The 16117-nt window shown below is 37.8% G+C and overlaps 1 protein-coding gene across 3 annotated transcripts in view; it reads right to left on the reverse strand.

Moving 5' to 3' along the window:
- Positions 1-420: 420 nt before the first annotated feature.
- LOC121644670 (probable cation-transporting ATPase 13A3) overlaps positions 421-16117 on the reverse strand; it is a 38431-nt gene continuing 22734 nt past the window's right edge. For 2 of the 3 annotated variants that reach the window (XM_041992790.1, XM_041992789.1), the window contains exons 20-33: positions 15844-15968; positions 15595-15758; positions 13486-13584; positions 13295-13374; positions 11420-11462; positions 9006-9115; positions 8622-8718; positions 8398-8470; positions 8142-8319; positions 5547-5728; positions 5343-5431; positions 5137-5217; positions 4787-4882; positions 421-3439 (exon numbers count right to left, since the gene is read on the reverse strand). In XM_041992790.1, the coding sequence (XP_041848724.1) occupies positions 3257-3439; positions 4787-4882; positions 5137-5217; positions 5343-5431; positions 5547-5728; positions 8142-8319; positions 8398-8470; positions 8622-8718; positions 9006-9115; positions 11420-11462; positions 13295-13374; positions 13486-13584; positions 15595-15758; positions 15844-15968 (1600 nt within the window). In that variant the 3' untranslated portion in view covers positions 421-3256. The remainder of the gene's footprint in view (positions 3440-4786; positions 4883-5136; positions 5218-5342; positions 5432-5546; positions 5729-8141; positions 8320-8397; positions 8471-8621; positions 8719-9005; positions 9116-11419; positions 11463-13294; positions 13375-13485; positions 13585-15594; positions 15759-15843; positions 15969-16117) is intronic. The other variant, XM_041992791.1, reaches the window with a different exon arrangement.

Raw genomic sequence — 16117 nt, forward strand, 5'->3', positions numbered from 1 at the left:
TTTAAGTTAAACTTTCATTTCAAGAATTTTTTTTTAAACGGAGGTAAACCAAAATAATTCAATCTGGCTCTACTGAACGCTCTCTCTCTCTCTCTCTCACACACACACACACAAACACACACTCTCAAACACACAAAAAGGCCCTGCTAATGAAGTTTATTAAAGAGACACAGTTATTTCTGCTTCTCTTCCACGGGAAGAATTTCAAGCAACTTTAAAAGAAATGCAGCAAAGGAAACCGTGTGTGCTTCAGAAATACAAACAGTACCAGTCATGTTATTAGGCAAACATGCATAAATCTTTTCATGTCTCTTTAAATCCCAATGACCTAAAAATGTTCGATTTTGACTCTAAATTTACAATTTTCATGTTAGAACAGCAATGAAATTTAATTCAATTCAATTTTTTTAAAAGCAGCTGTTTGATGGATGTAAGCTTTTCTTCAGTGTGAAACTGGCATCTACCTAATTTCTTCTGATCATTTAAAATGCTGGATCATGGTGAGACAATGGCAGTTACAAAGAAATCCAATCTCTTATCAAGTTTACATGTTTTCCCTATGCGTTAGATAAAAAGATGTTCAGCTCAACACCTGTTTACAGTCCTTGTGCAAAGCTGAAATCTAATTTTCAGAACATAAAAGTACCAGTGTGTAAAAAATATATAAAAAAAAAAATTCTAAAACCAAGATCTTAAAACCAGAGCTTAAAATCAGAAAACAACACATATTACACCATTTCTGGTCATTATTTAACACAAATTACAGAAAAAAATGCAGCAATGTGTGAAAACTAAGCAGATTCTATAGGAATTAAACAGCAGCCAGGTTCAGCTGATCAAATGCATTTGATGAATCAGTCATTATAAAGACAGGGCACCTCTATAAAAACACAAAATGTGGCAGTGGATGACATCAGACAGTGATGAGGAAAGATAGAAGCTACATCTCAGACTCTCCAGGCCTCAGTTTGCATGTTAAATCTATGTTGGCACATTAGAAAAAGACTGAACCACCTCACCAAATGATCACAAACGCAAATCACATGTAGGCACCAGATTTCAATGCCTGTGGGAATGCGTAATAATTAACCTTTAAAGAACAATAGGTGCTCCCATCAAAAGCTCCAGCACTCCCATCACTCTTTTAAAGGGTAAAAAGGTTGTTAGGGCCCTATATTCAAGCTTTAGTCCAGAAGGTCCCTGTCTGCCTTAACAAAATAATGACAAAAGTAATCATATTGAAGTAGATTAAGGACAAAAATAAAAAAAACACCCTCTCTTTATTTTTGTAGAAATCCAATTTCACGGGACCTGACCTTGGAAAAAGTTGGACGCTAGATTAATGGTAGGACTTGTCCTGTCTTGCAAAAGCACTACATTTTTTGGATTTAGTTTAAGATCTGGATGTACAAAGACTGTGATAGATAATATTCATGTGTTTGAACTAGAAGGAGTATAGATCTGAATCACATTGCTCTCTGCTGCATCTCATTTCATAAAAATGAACTTAGTGTAACTGAACTGCATCGAATCATTAAGTTTATTAAGGGGGAAATTATGTTGTAGTAGGCTTATTATTATTATTATTATTATTATTATTATTATTATTATTATTATTTGTTTGCTGGATTTTTACATTTTTATTTATTTTCCTTTGACTTGTCTTGCTTATTACACATTATGTGATTGGTTGTGCTCTTAAAATTTATTTATTTAAAAAGACTGGACAAATATGGCTTGTTTGGCAGGTTTACCAGAAGAAAACCCCTTCTCTCTAAAAAATTAAACCTAAGAGCTCGAATAAGTTCAATTAGACTGTTTTATCTTGGTTCTTAAAGATGTTTCAGCTCTCCATCCTTTTTTTGGAAGACACTTCACAATACTACTGTGTTGGTTATTTGAGTTGTTTTCACTAGTAAGTTGTTACCACCAAAACAGTTTTAGAAACAAGATCTAAAGTTGGGAAGGTGACACCTGAGACCACCTTCAGTGTTCAGAGATAGTTTCTCCAGTTTAATATAGATAGATGACATCCATGACCCTTCTCTGAATCAAACATCTGTCTTCTATATCCAAAATGTGTTCATTATTGTACCCAAATCTAGCCCAAAAGTTTATAAAGTTGTGAGTGCTGTTTGAAGCAGCCTCTGTCTGAGTGTGTTTGGTTTGTTTGGTTTCTTAGACAACATCTGACATTGGAATAACAACATTTTTATGTATGTTCTCCTGATCTTCTCTGTTTTAGTTTTTTTTATTTATTCTTTTTTCCAAGATTTCTTTATTATACTTTCATTGGAGAGGTGAAGCATCATCAAGAACCACAACAGGAAGTCCCATTGCCGTTACTGAGGTTCCTATTTTCACCATGACCTGAATAACTGAGTATCTATATCAACATCTCTCTAAAAAGAACATGGCAGAACAAGTTTGCTTAGGTTTGCAAAGTTGCATCTGAACAAATGACTAGACTTTTGGAACAATGTCCTTCTGAAAGACAAGACCAAAGTGTAGATGTTTGCTCCTAATACACATCTCCATGTTTGGTGTTATGTTAAAAATATCAGCAAAAATACATAAAAATACATCTGACCAGCTGCGAAACACGGTGGTGGAGGGCTGATGATCTGGGCTTGTTTTGCTGCTACTGAACCATGAATTCCTCTGTATACCAAATTACTCTACATTGAAATGTCAGGATATCTGTCTGGTAGATTAAAACTTGGTTGAAACTGGGTCATAAAACAGAATAATCCAGTCAAAGTCCAGACCTCCACCTGACAAATGTAGTGGTGTAGAAACAAATGCTGCAAACCTCAACAAACTGAAGCAGCACTGTGAAGATGAGTGGACCTAAATTCCTGCTGAATGATGTGAAAGAATGATGACCTGACAGAAAACAATTCATTCAACATTTTCTTAAATAATGTCATGGTATAATATGTGTTGTTCATTCCCCTCATTTTAACATCTGGTAATAACTAGAAGGACTTTTATGTCCTGATGTCCTTTTGAACTAAACTTTGTCACATCACAACTTTTCTCTGGTTGATGTTTCAGCAGTTCATCTAATCTCTGCTTTTGTGAATTACAAAGCAGGAGAATGTTAGATATGATTAGTTCTCAGTCAGTCAGTCGGTGAGAAGTTTCCTCTTTATGGAGGTCTAATATCTGCAGTTCAGCAGCCCATCGTGGTAACTGAACACAGGCTCGGTGGGTTTCAGGTTCAGTCTCTGCTCTGTTTTGGTTCACACTGGAATCAAAGGCGGGGAGTAACACAGGATGGTGTATTACTGGCATAGGTGATGGTGGAGGGTTTGGGGGGCCAGTCAGGGTCCTCTTGAAGCTCCAGAGCCAGATGCTTATACAACACCTTCGGGGTCTTGTTTCTCCAATAAAACAGTCGGGAAAGACAAGCCGAGCCCCAACAGTCGTTGGCCACCTGAGAAAACGGCAAAAAATGAGCTCAAACTAGACCACGAGTCGTGTTACAGGTTTTATAGGCTGATAAAAGACACCAAGACATCCAGTTTTCTGATTGTAAATTTCTATACAGTGTAAAGAGTGCAAGTTAAGAATAATTAGATTATTTGGGGATTTCCGTAGTAAAAAGACAAAGCGTTGGATGGTGATGCAGTTATTTATCCAATAGGTTGGTAAGAAAATACCTGTGAAGTTTAGTTATTATTTTCAAGCATAACAAAAGTAAAAAATAAAGCATTTTGTTTAATGAATGATGAGAATACACTCAACCGGTCACTTTATTAGGTACACCTTCTCAAATATTCACACAAATGTCTAATCAGCCAATCACAGGGAAGCAACTCAACACATCTAGTCATGTAGACATGGTGAAGAAAACTTGCTGAAATTCAAACTGAGCATCAGAATGAGGAAGAAAGGAGATTTAAGTGACTTTGAACGTGACATGGTTGTTAGTCTGAGTGTTTCAGAAGCTGCTGATCTGCTGGGATTTTCACACACAACCATCTCTAGGGTTTCCAGAGAATGGTCTGAAGAAGAGAAAATATCCAGCAAGCAGCAGTTGTCTGGACCAGAATGTCTTGTTGAGGTCAGAGGAGAATGGACAGACTGGTTGGAGATGATAGAAAGACAACAGGAAGTCAAATAAGCACTGGTTCCTACCAAGGTCTGCAGACCAGCATCGCTGAACACACAACATATTCAACCTTGAAGCAGATGGGCTACAGCAGCAGAAGACCACACTGGGTGCCTCCTGTCAGCTAAGAACAGGAAACTGAGGCTACAATTCACACACACTCACCAACACTGGACAATAGAAGATGGAGAAACGTTGCTGGTCTGATGAGTCTCCATTTCAGCTCCACATTCAGATGCTAGGATCAGAATTTATCATAAACATGAAAACATGGATCCATCCTGCCTTGGATCAACGCTTCAGGCTGCTGGTGGTGTAATGGTGGGGGGAGATTTTCTTGGCCCACTTTGGGCCCCTTAGTACCAACGTTGCCTGGTTTAACCACCACAGCCTACCTGAGTATTGTTGCTGACCATGTCCATCCCTTTATGACCACAGTGTAGCATCTTCTGATGCTACTTCCAGCAGAATAATGCACCATGTCACAAAGCTCAGATGATCTCCAACCCTGTACTTGCAAGGTGGAACTGATAAAGTGACCAGTGAGTATATTTTGATGTAATAAAGTAGAAAGGTTTAAAGAAAACAGCACGCTGACATGCACAGAAACAAGAGAATTGGTGTTCAGAGCAACAGGTCTAAACAGTGTGTAGCCAAAAACTTCCCAACCTGTGATGTGTCAGCAGAGCAGGGCTCTCTGGGGCCATTTGCCCCTTGATCGCCTCTGAAAACAAGCCTCCACAAGATGATGTCAAGGAGCAAAATCTACAGAAGATTTCAGTGTGAACTTTTAAGAAAAATCAGCTGATCATGAAGATTGAGTTACCGATCCAGAAACACACAAAAGTAACACAAATGTAAAGCTTTACAAAGCAGTCACTGATTTCATTCATCAGGAAGCGATGTGCTGCTGTGCACTGATTGGGTAAGAAAAAAAACAAATGCATGCAAATCACAGTTTGCACATTAAAACGATCAGTCTGAGAATGTATGTGGGGTGTGATGTCTGTAAAGCATACCTCCAACAGCAAAGACACGGCCGCATTCACGATGACAATGACCACCAGAGTGACACGCCAATCATGGGGAACACACACGATCTGAAGGGGGAGAAGGAGAGAGGGGTGACAGGATGGGCAGTGAATGCAACACGACACGCATATACAAACTCAGCTCCTGCAGATTCTCCTACATATTTCCTCCTTTATGAGACCATATAGTTTACCTCCAGGAAGTTATCAATGGCAGGAATGGGATACAGCATGATGAAGAGGAGGAAAAAGTACAGGCCGATGCAGGACAGCAAGAACGGCCCTCATGAAATTAAAAATAAAAAAAAAAGAGAAATGTATACAGTCATTAAGTTCTAGAAGAAAAATTACACGTTAATAGAAAAAAGCCTACTATAAACACATCACACAAGCCTTACAGTTCTTGTAGCTGGGTTGTCTGAAAGGTTTTCCTTTGGAGAAAACAATGGCCACAGCCAAATACTGGAAGGAGGAGACATAGAAGAGGGTGGTGTTCTCGTAGTTCCTGATGTTTTTGTGGTCGTGATGCGCCGTTGCATTCAGGCCCTGAGAGAAACCAGATGTGGAGATGTTGCAGGCACTGCAGGAGAAGAACAAATTTTCCATCTAAGAACCAGAAATATCAACCTCAAATATATAAACAAATACCTAAAGCCACTAGAAATATTTACTATGTAAGGATTAGGCTGAGTGTTGATATTTGCATGATCAGACTTTACCGCACGTTTATTTAATGCTAAATATTTTCTAAAGGTTCTACATTGCAGAAAACACCATTTCATCTTTGGTCAAAAAGCAGGTTGAGGTGAAATTTTAAAACTGGGAGGATTAAAACGCTCAGTGTATGGACACGCATCCTGATCTCATCTTTTTTTTGAAGAAGAAGAACAGTATGTTCTATGTAAGAATATTAATTTATTTTAATTAGAAATAATTATGAATATTACAAACTACAGACGCAAACTGCATTCACTTGGAAAAAAGCTATTTTTCTTAATTAACTAAATTATTTAACAAAAAAAAACATAAATTCTGTTTTTTGGGTTTTTTTTCTCTTTTTTAAAAAAAACTTTTTACAAGAAAAGAATTTCATCTTCAGTTTTTCACTAACTCAGAAAAACTGACTGCACTGCAGCCTCACAGCAAGAAGGTCGCTGGTTCGAGCCTCGGCTCGGGGGGGCCTTTCTGTGTGGAGTTTGCATGTTGTCCCTGTGTATGCGTGGGGCCTCTCCGGGTACTTTGGCTTCCTCCCACCATCCAAAGACATGCATATGGTCACTCTTAATTCTCACTAGCAGTGAGTGTGAGAGGTTGTTTGTCTCTGTGTTGGCCCTGCGATGGACTGGCCACCTGTCCAGGGTGTACCTGCCTCTGGGGTCATTTCCAGCTTCCCCGCGACCCTGAACTGGACTAAGTGGTACAGAAAATGCATTAATGAAAAAAATCTATAATTAAACTCAAAAAATCAGTTTTTCTCACCTCGGATATACCGATTATAATATTCATTTTAATAAAATTTCTCCACCTGAATATAAGGAAAATGTCCCCATCCTCCCCTAAACTCTCCTTTTCTCCTAGAAAATTCACCACAAAAGAAAAATTTCAGCAGTTATGCATATAAAGTATGGTTCAGTAACCAACATTTAAATTTATCAACATGTACATGTGAGTCAGTATTAGTCATCATATTGTCTCCAAACTGAGCAGAAGTAGCTGCCTAATAATCAAACTGTGTGCTCAAAACTGGCATATTCACAGTTATCAACAAACGAAGGCATGTCTAACACAAATCAGAGAAACGGTTTCTCATCTGAATACCAGTCAGCATTCAGAAAAATCAAAGTGTTCAGGTTCTTTTTAAGCCTTGTTTAAAGCTGTTTTAACTTTGTCGACACCACAATATAAACACTCATTCTGTCAGGGATCAGAGGGAACACTGAAACGGTGCTCCAGCACCAGATATCAGTGGGCTAACTTGTCATTACGTAACCTTTCTACAGACTACAGATTAGAGAGCAGTGGCTGAAGTGTGCCTTCGTTCCTTCTACCCCTTTCTCTTTTTCTATCTCTGGATTAGAGTTATGGTGCCTGTTGACATCTCTTTCCTGTCCTCTTCACCTCCAACTGGTCCAGAAAGATGGCCGTCCTTTTTGGTTCTGGTTTTGCTGGTTTGTCCTTGTGCAGCTCAGGATGGAGGGTACTATCCCATTGGCTATTAGGCAAGAGGCAGGGTACACCTCCAAAAGGCTTATGGTCCATTAGAATAAAAAAAAAGGGCCCAGATAATTGTTTGGACCAAATTTGGCCTTGAATTACAGCGATGACTCTGTGAAAGTGTGACAGCTGAAACTCAGTCATTTGACCACCACGTATAGGTCGCAAGGAAATAACTATAATTTATGTCCAGGCCATATATCTGGACCAAATGTGGCCCACAGGACACTTGTCAGTGTTGTAACTGAGCCATGAGTGCCAGAAATATCCCAGATTAGGCCTAAATGTGTCTGCTATCTGGGTAATGGCCTAGCTAAGGAAATTAATGGATTCTATCAAATGTTCCCTTTGATTCATTTCTCCAACCTGAGCTATGCAGGGTTAAAGTGGAGAGGAAAAACTCTCTTTTAACAGGAAGGAAAACCTCCATCAGAATCAGGAAACACGGCCATCTGTCAGCACCACTTGGAAGTGGAGAGGACTGGAATTAGGGGTCAATAAGCAGCATAACTCTAAGCTAGAGACGTCTGCTTAGAGAAACACAACTGAATGGCAACAACAATGTCAGATATTTCTACATAGAGAATAAAGAGAGCAGAGCGGAGCCCAGTGCATCATGGGACGTCCCCCAGCAGCTTGGGCCTATAGCAGCAGAAATAAAGGGATGGATAAGGGAAGTTTGAAGCCTGATCTTAAAGGCAGAGAAGATGTCTGCTTCCTGAAGCCAAACTGGGAGCTGGTTCCATAAGAGAGGGGTCATAAAAACAGATGATACTTACTCTGACTCAGGTGTCCATTTCTCATACCAGCTCTGCTTTTGTACCAAGAGGAAAGCTAGAACCTGGAAGACCAGACAGGTGAGGATCTGGGCCAGAACTGAGCAGAGCAGCGGGCCAGAGATCAGACTGGATGGTGGGCGACGCCACACCAGTTCCTTCCACGCAGGGTTCAGACTCACTAAAGACAGAAAAAACAAAGGTGAAACAAGTTCTTCTATTTGATCCCTAAACTCTACCTGTGACTGATGTCTCTCACTTGTAAAGGCGATGATGAGAATGATGACGACGTCGATGAAGAGGAACTGGAAGTCTCCCAAGTTGCTGAGGATCTACAGCAAAGAGAAAAGCAGCAGCAACACTTCAGTCTTTAAGATATTGAGTTAGAATCGCTGCATTTTCTCCCCCACATCTTATAAACCCCCAACTTTTTCTCCAGTAACTTTAAAACTGCAGATAAATACATAGCAGTGTGATATTTACCCAGTAGAGCAGGGTGACGCTGATGTACTGGATGATGCTGTAGAGAGCCATGAACTTAAAGACGCAGAAGGACGTTATGAGAGCAGCTCGTCCCTCCCTTTGGAGCATCAGGGAGAAAAAAAGTCATCTTAAATTACTGATAAGTTCAATAATTCTTCCTACGTAGCTGAGAAAAACTTTAACAGCTGAGTTAGGGGTCTTTAAGCTGTAAAAGACCTTTTAGGATTAAACTGCAGGAAAGTTTGCAAACTTTCACCAGAAATCCATAAAAAGAGAAAAATTGCAGCAACAAAGGTTGTAAAATGTAATATAAAATTGTCCTGTCTGCCTTTTCCACAAGCCTGTCTTTAGAGAAAACTGCCTTAGACTGGATCAGATCTCCACCTGATGAGGTTTGGGACACAGGAAATGTTTGAGGTGGAGGAGGTGAAAGGTGAAGCAACGGAGGCCTCCAGCTCTGACAGAGAAATCCCACTGTGAGCTCTTTTCAGAGCCTGCAAGAGAGAAAACCTCATCAATGCAGATCATATAGCAGCTTTAAAGAACAGCAAATATCTTTAAATCTATTCTCACAAGTCAGTAGATTAAAGACGAAATTTATGCTAAATGCATATCTGTTTCAGTAAGATCAGCTAAAAACGTTACCTCACTTAAAAATATGCACAATTCTTGGTTAAGTTGGACTTTTGAGGATTAATTTTAGTAATAAACAACTACAGTTGCTCTTTGTTAACTCAAAATGTTAATAAACCTAAAACATGAATGTTTCAGAGAGTGAGAGGGAGGTTTTAGCTGAAAATCCATGTGTGCACAATTATTGGGCAACTAGTGTTTTTTCTCGTCAGTCAAAGTGAGAAAAATAAAACCGTAACTGTAAAGCAATTAGGTGTAAAATGTACATAAAACCAAAATGCAATCATTTCTAAAATCTCGTCAATTCATATTTTATTCCCAGTAGAATATAAACAAAATATCAGATGTTGAAACAGAGACATTTTACCATCACATGTAAAATATTCATTATGAATCTGATGGCAGCAACATGTCTGTAAAAAGTTTCAACAGGGGCAAGTAATTCCAGCCTGAAATAAAAAACAACTGGAGGAGCATTTTACAACTAATTAAGTTAACTGGCAACAAGTCAGTAACATAACTGGGTCTAAAAATTTCTGAAAAATGTTCCTCAATGTAAAATTTAGATTAAGATTTTGAAGATCCTACCGCCTTACAATGTATTATATCAAAAGATTCAAAGGATTAGGAGGAATCTCTGTGCACAAGGGACAAGGCATTTGTCATTTGGTCCTCTGTCCATCAAGCTTATCAATGAGCAAACATGGCGACATGTTAGTTATAAAGGCTTTACAAAGTATTTTATTGGTTTCCTTTTTTTTTGCATGCAGACTTTGTCTGTTTTTACTGTGTTACTTGTTGTTCTTTTTAATTACTGTTGTGCTGGTTTCATTGTTCAAATTGTGCAGCAGTGACTTTTAAACTGAGATTAAATTTCTCCAAGGGGGACAAAGAAAGAAATCTTGAATCCTAATCAGTGAAAACAAATGCCTACTAGCTTAAACTTTAATGATCACACAAGGAAATATTTTTGATGGTTCTGTGATCACACCTTGATATTTCAGCAATTTCAAGTGCAACATCCATCTGGAATACTTTCAGAGTGGGTTAATTCTCTTTTCTGGTCCATTTTGGCAAAGGTAAAGAAGCTGCCTAATAGTTATGCACACCTCGATACAGGGTGTTGATCAACTTAAACCACGACCTTCCCCATTACACAGATATACCAATAAGCATTCAACTTCATACAGCTTGAATAAAATATGCATATATGTAAAGACGATAAGCTTGTTTACAATTTTTAACATGATCATATTTTCTTACAGAGGCTAAATTATCCTGCAGGATCCGCATTTAGTGACACCTTTTAGGGAAATATGCCTGCCTTTATTTTCATTCCACACTGCATAAAGGTGTCTTGTTCTGAGATTCTTTGGCCTCCTCCTTTACACTCTGGAAGTTTACCCAGACATTTTTCATGATGCTCAGATCAGTGATCCTTAAATAACCTTTGCTCACTGAGGCCAAAATATTCTATAGTAAATTCCTAGACCAAAGGATTTCTTTCCAAAATGCATCAAAATTCTGATTTTTGCTGTGAAGATGGGGGAAAAGTTTCCATCTGATGTCGTTTCTAGATAGATTATTCATATGCAGGTGTGGTTGCACACTGGAACAGTGCAGTCAGCTGAAAGAGGTTAATAACTTCAGAGATGCTGTCGAAGCTTTGCTGGCCTTCCAGACCTAAACTTGACCTGCACCTTTCTTTTTAACTCATATTTCTTAATCACATTATGAAGCAAGAAAACAGCTGCATGAAAGAACCACCGTCCTGCAGCCGCCTCCTCCTCCTGCTCTGTGAGCATTAATGATTTTAATTTTCAGAGCGTTGCAGCTGCTTAGAAGAGCGCATGGCTGCACATTGTTGGGAGGAGGTTTGTGAAGTCTTTGGAAAGCTTAGAACTTTGAATCAGCTGGCTTTTCCCAAGAATGACTGCCAAAAAGCAACAGCACAAACAAACTAATTACAGCCTGAAACCTCCAGAAAAATCTCAGAGGTTCAGTCTGGTCCTCAGATTCTTTTCATATGTAAAATGATAGAAAACAAAAATATTGCTTAAAATATAAATGTTTTATCTTAATAAACTTTGACTTGGAAATCATGAGACAAACGTGTGAACAATTTCGTACCAACGGCCATTTGTCTGTGTGAACTCCATACTTACTCCACAGTCATTAGCACCATCACCACACATCCCAACAATGTAACTGGAAAGGAAAAAACATGGTGAAAAAACTGTGTAAACAGGTTTTACATGATAAATGTAAAAAAATGTACATCAATTAAACGAACGGCCCGGAGGCTAAAGCCGGCCCATCAGTGGTTCCAATCTGGCCCACAGGATGAAATTGGTACATGTGTTAATGTTCTTATGTTCATCATTTTTCCAGTGTGTCTTCCTGCAGGTGCTCCTGATGATTGTCTGCTGTGTTTTATTATAGGTGTAGCAGCCGGTTGTCCTATTTTTTTCTGTTTGTAATAGTTTTGTCTTTTTTATCTTTGTCTCATCTTTCCACTTTTTACTCTCCTTTTCTTTTTTGTTTACTCATCCCCTCTGTCAGCTCCAGTGTTAAAAAAATCGGAAAAAAAAACTAATTCAAAATAAAATTTAATATTAAAGTATCAAGTGGAGCCTCATATCCATAAAGTACCTCTTAGAAAAACAAATTTATTTGGCACAACATGGAACCCAGAAATGTTCACAAGACCTTTTTTGCAAGTCCAAGTCAAGTCACAAGTCACTTTTAGTTATAATGAGTAGTCTGCCGTTTGGTCTACTTAGAAGATGCATAATAATATCCAAGGAATTTAAAATCTGTATTTAGCCTTTATTTACCAGCATTTAATAACTGTAGCTTAAACTGACAAATGCTCCGTCCCTCTTCTCTGGACAACATCTTTGCTGTACTGAATTCAGAAAACCTGGAGATGGAAATTTATTCAGGTTAGTAAATTTATGTTCTTTACATAACTTGTGTTTGACTGGTTGCGCTTGCACTGCGGTGTGACGTCAGTGTTACGTCTGGAGAAATGACAGCAGACAGGAGATCGGACAAAGAGGAGATCGTGAAGAAAATGAGATTGTTCAGTCTCAAATCACAAGTCCAAGTCGAGTCTCAAGTATTTTGAGTGCAAGTCCAAGTCAAGTCTCAAGTCACAGGAAATGCGACTTAAGTGCGACTCGAGACTGATTCCCAGTCTCAAGTCTCCATCTCTGGCCCAGACCATCATTTTTCTTTCTATGATGCTGGACAGGACAAGTTTTTTTATTTTTTTTATTTTAAGAAAGTGACATAAAAAGACATTAACTGCAATTTTTCAATAAAAGTAACTAATTCATAATTTGTCCACGTGAGGTTGAATTGTTTTATGTTTAAATATTAAACATTTTCAAGGCAGGGGGATAACTTGCTCTATTTTTTATGTTTTTCTTACCTAAAATATCTGACTTCAGTTTGTATTATGAGGTGAGTCAGTTCAGGTGATGAGGAATACTACACACATGTGGAAATGTACATGTATGTACATTTAAAACAACTTCAAGATCTTAAAAAGTTACTCTGATCATAATGTGAAATACTGGATTTTTCAGTTCCAGATTAAATTCTTTTTATTACACGTGTAAATGGGTAAATATTTATACGAATAAAGAAATGAAATAAATAAATGAATAATAGATCATATTTATAAAATATTTTATCGAATTGATAAAAATAAATAGTAATATATGACATTATTAATAAAAAAAATGTGTTAAATCATTATATATTTATTTCTAAACAATGTTAATTTTTTTTTTATAAATAAACAAATAGTTTTACTTTATTCGTGCCAATTGGGGAATAAGGCTCCATAATTTAACATTCATAATTTATCATAATTTAATTTTGATAATGTACTTAATTTAGGAGTTTTCATTATTTATAGGTTATGATGTTATTATTTTACTGGTGTGACCCATGTGAGATCAAATTGTACTGTATGAACATTCAAAAGTAGTTTGACACCCTTGGTCCAGAAAATAAAAAGAGAAACTCACTCGATGCTTTGCAGGATTTCCACCAGCTGAGTTTTCTGGTCTGGAGCCATGCGAGCAAACACAGTGGCTCTGAGGACGAGCTGCAGCGCCCCCATGTGGACAGACACAAGAATTACAGCAGCAGTTTAGATGAAGATCCAAGACTTCTTTGAATGTGCTGATGTTGTATTGGTCTAAAGACGAGCCCATACCTTCTGGACCAGCTGAGGAAAATGTTCAGTGATAACAGCAAAGGCTCTACCGCTCACAGCAAAGTGGTACGCACCCTCCTCCAGGTTTATCTCTGTCGTCTGGAGGAGAGAGTCAGAAAACAAGATGTCTTCCTGCTTGTTTCTCACTGATGTGCTCATAAACTGAACTCCTTATTAATCCAAACAACATGTTGAGATAATATGCTGCAGCAATTCTTTTACTCTAAGCAAGTGGCTTCTTCTGCCTTTTTAAAAACACAAACCTTAAATAGAGTGCCATCGCTTTCGTCTCATAATACTGTGTGTAGAAAAGCAAAAGGTTTGCCCAGCATGCACAAATACATGCTGGTTCAGTTTAAAGTCTTAGACAGGATACATTTAGTTTGATATTTGAGTCTGCGTCACCTTTCTCTACGTGTTGTGGAAGGATCATTGGCATATTTGTTCTGCTACTGCTCAATCTTGATTTATTATTGGAAATATCTTTGATTGGTTTTCTAAACAGCCTGAGTCTAACATTTATTTGGCAATGTATTTGTTCACTTTGACAAGACAAAAAATTGTTCCCATGATGGGCTCCCTATATTATCATTAATATTTAATTTGTTATATAGTGTACACTTAGAAAGAAAACAAAATGTGAGGCATTATATAAACATACCAAAAAGGAGAAAAAAAGTCAAACTTATTAGCAAAAAAAGAAGAAAGATTATATAATGTGCATTATTTAACAAATAATATTAAACTAATTAAAAAGAATAAAGAAAAGTGTATGCACACATCTTTAAGATGAAGAGAATAAATGGATGGGGTTATGAAATAAAATAAAATAATCTTGCCCACAATGCATGGCAGAGTTAAACTGACTACATTTCTGGATTTAAACTGTCTATCTGGTGTTACATCACAGCCCTGGATCTAACTTGTTATATAAAGTTTATGAGTGATCCATGATAACATAATTAAGCACATTCCCATCATAAAAAGATCTCTATCACCACTATGTTGCTAAGAGACCTCTATTTTGACACAGAAATTATGATGAAACCACTTCCTGTCAAACTTTCCACCAATCAGAGAGCTTAGATTAATAATGTCCAATCAGGAGCAGCCAAAGATCAACAAGCCAGCAGAAAGTTTTATGTGTGTCTGGAAAAAAATAATAATGCTCCTCTGTGGCTGGAATAAACCCAAGAAGATGTTTTTGATGCAAAAAACAGCTGACCAGCGCTTCACAAATACGGACCATTTTACCATTTAAATGGCAAAACCAGCTGGAGGAAAAGTATAAACATGGAAATAGTTTCTGTTGTGTGTTTGTTTCAATGCCAATATTTTTCTCCTGAAAGCCAAGACTTGGTCACTGTTGTTCTGTGTGTTATTTCTACAAAGTTCTGTTAGTAATAAGTTCTGCTTTCTTCTTCTGGTCAGCCTTTTTGCTGCTATATCTATTCATACATTCATTTTAAATCATTTTAGCCTCAGAATCTGACAACTGAGACTGGAAACATCATGTCTGAATGGTGACTGGGGTCAAAAGGGTTGAAGTCAATTTAAAAGGGTTGAAATTTGACTTTTACAATAAAAAATAAATAAAAAATGAAAAACAAGCAGAGAGAAAAGAGCAAAAAACTGCTAAGAGTTTTAAGAATTAATGTTTTTCTGGGGGATGTTTTCTCATATCGTAATAAAATTAAATGTAAGAAAAATAAGAAATTGGAAATAGGTTGTCAAATCAAGTCGAAGTAAAACTGTGTAAAAGTGAATCTAAACCTCCATCTGACTGGAAAGACCTGAAGATATCTCAGACTCTGCAGTGGTGCAGCACTGTTAAGCTGTGCAGAGACACCTGAACAAATACTGAATGACTTCATGGAAGAATCATCAGAAGAAAGTCCTGCAGAGTCGAGTGAAAGGATTGTGTTAAAATAATATGGTTCAAGTATCATCACTGCAGTCGATGCAGGCGGAGAACTTTGAGCAAAAATCCTCTAAATGAGATCTGAGAGATGAGGGCTTCTTTATGAGACAAGATCATCTTTTTATCCTTGAAAAGAACAGTGAAAGATGATGGCCTTACTTCTGACTGCGTAGTTTTAAAACTTTCACCTGATTGCCTTTGACGGTCTGAGTGGGGTTGTCGGCGTAACACCAGGTGATGCTAGCAGGGTGGAAATCTTTGGGAGGAGCAGCATCCGCAATGATGACTTTCTCGTGTGGACGGACCATGCCGCAGTCTCGAGCCACAGATATGGCCGTCAGCATGTTGTCACCTGACAGATGAAACAGAGGGGAGAAGGAGGATAAGAACAAACCAGCACATAAATGGGCGACTTTTTAGTTTGACAGCGTAGCTACCTGTGACCATCACCGTGCGGATGTTGGCTTGTCGTAAATCACTTAAAACACCTGCAGTCTCCTGTTTCATCTTGTTCTGCATGATGATCAAACCAAGGAACTCCATGTTGGTCTCAATCAGATCCCTTAAAGGCAAGGCAAACTTATTAGTACATCATATTTCATGTACAAGACAACTCAAAGTGCTGTACATTAAACACATTACAGCAGGGTGCAAATTAAAATTAAAATTGTATAAATAAACTAAAAAGAATAAAAACTATTTAATAGAAAC

The sequence above is a fragment of the Melanotaenia boesemani genome, chromosome 8 (assembly GCF_017639745.1).
Source record: "Melanotaenia boesemani isolate fMelBoe1 chromosome 8, fMelBoe1.pri, whole genome shotgun sequence".
NCBI classification, from domain to species: Eukaryota; Metazoa; Chordata; class Actinopteri; order Atheriniformes; family Melanotaeniidae; genus Melanotaenia; species Melanotaenia boesemani.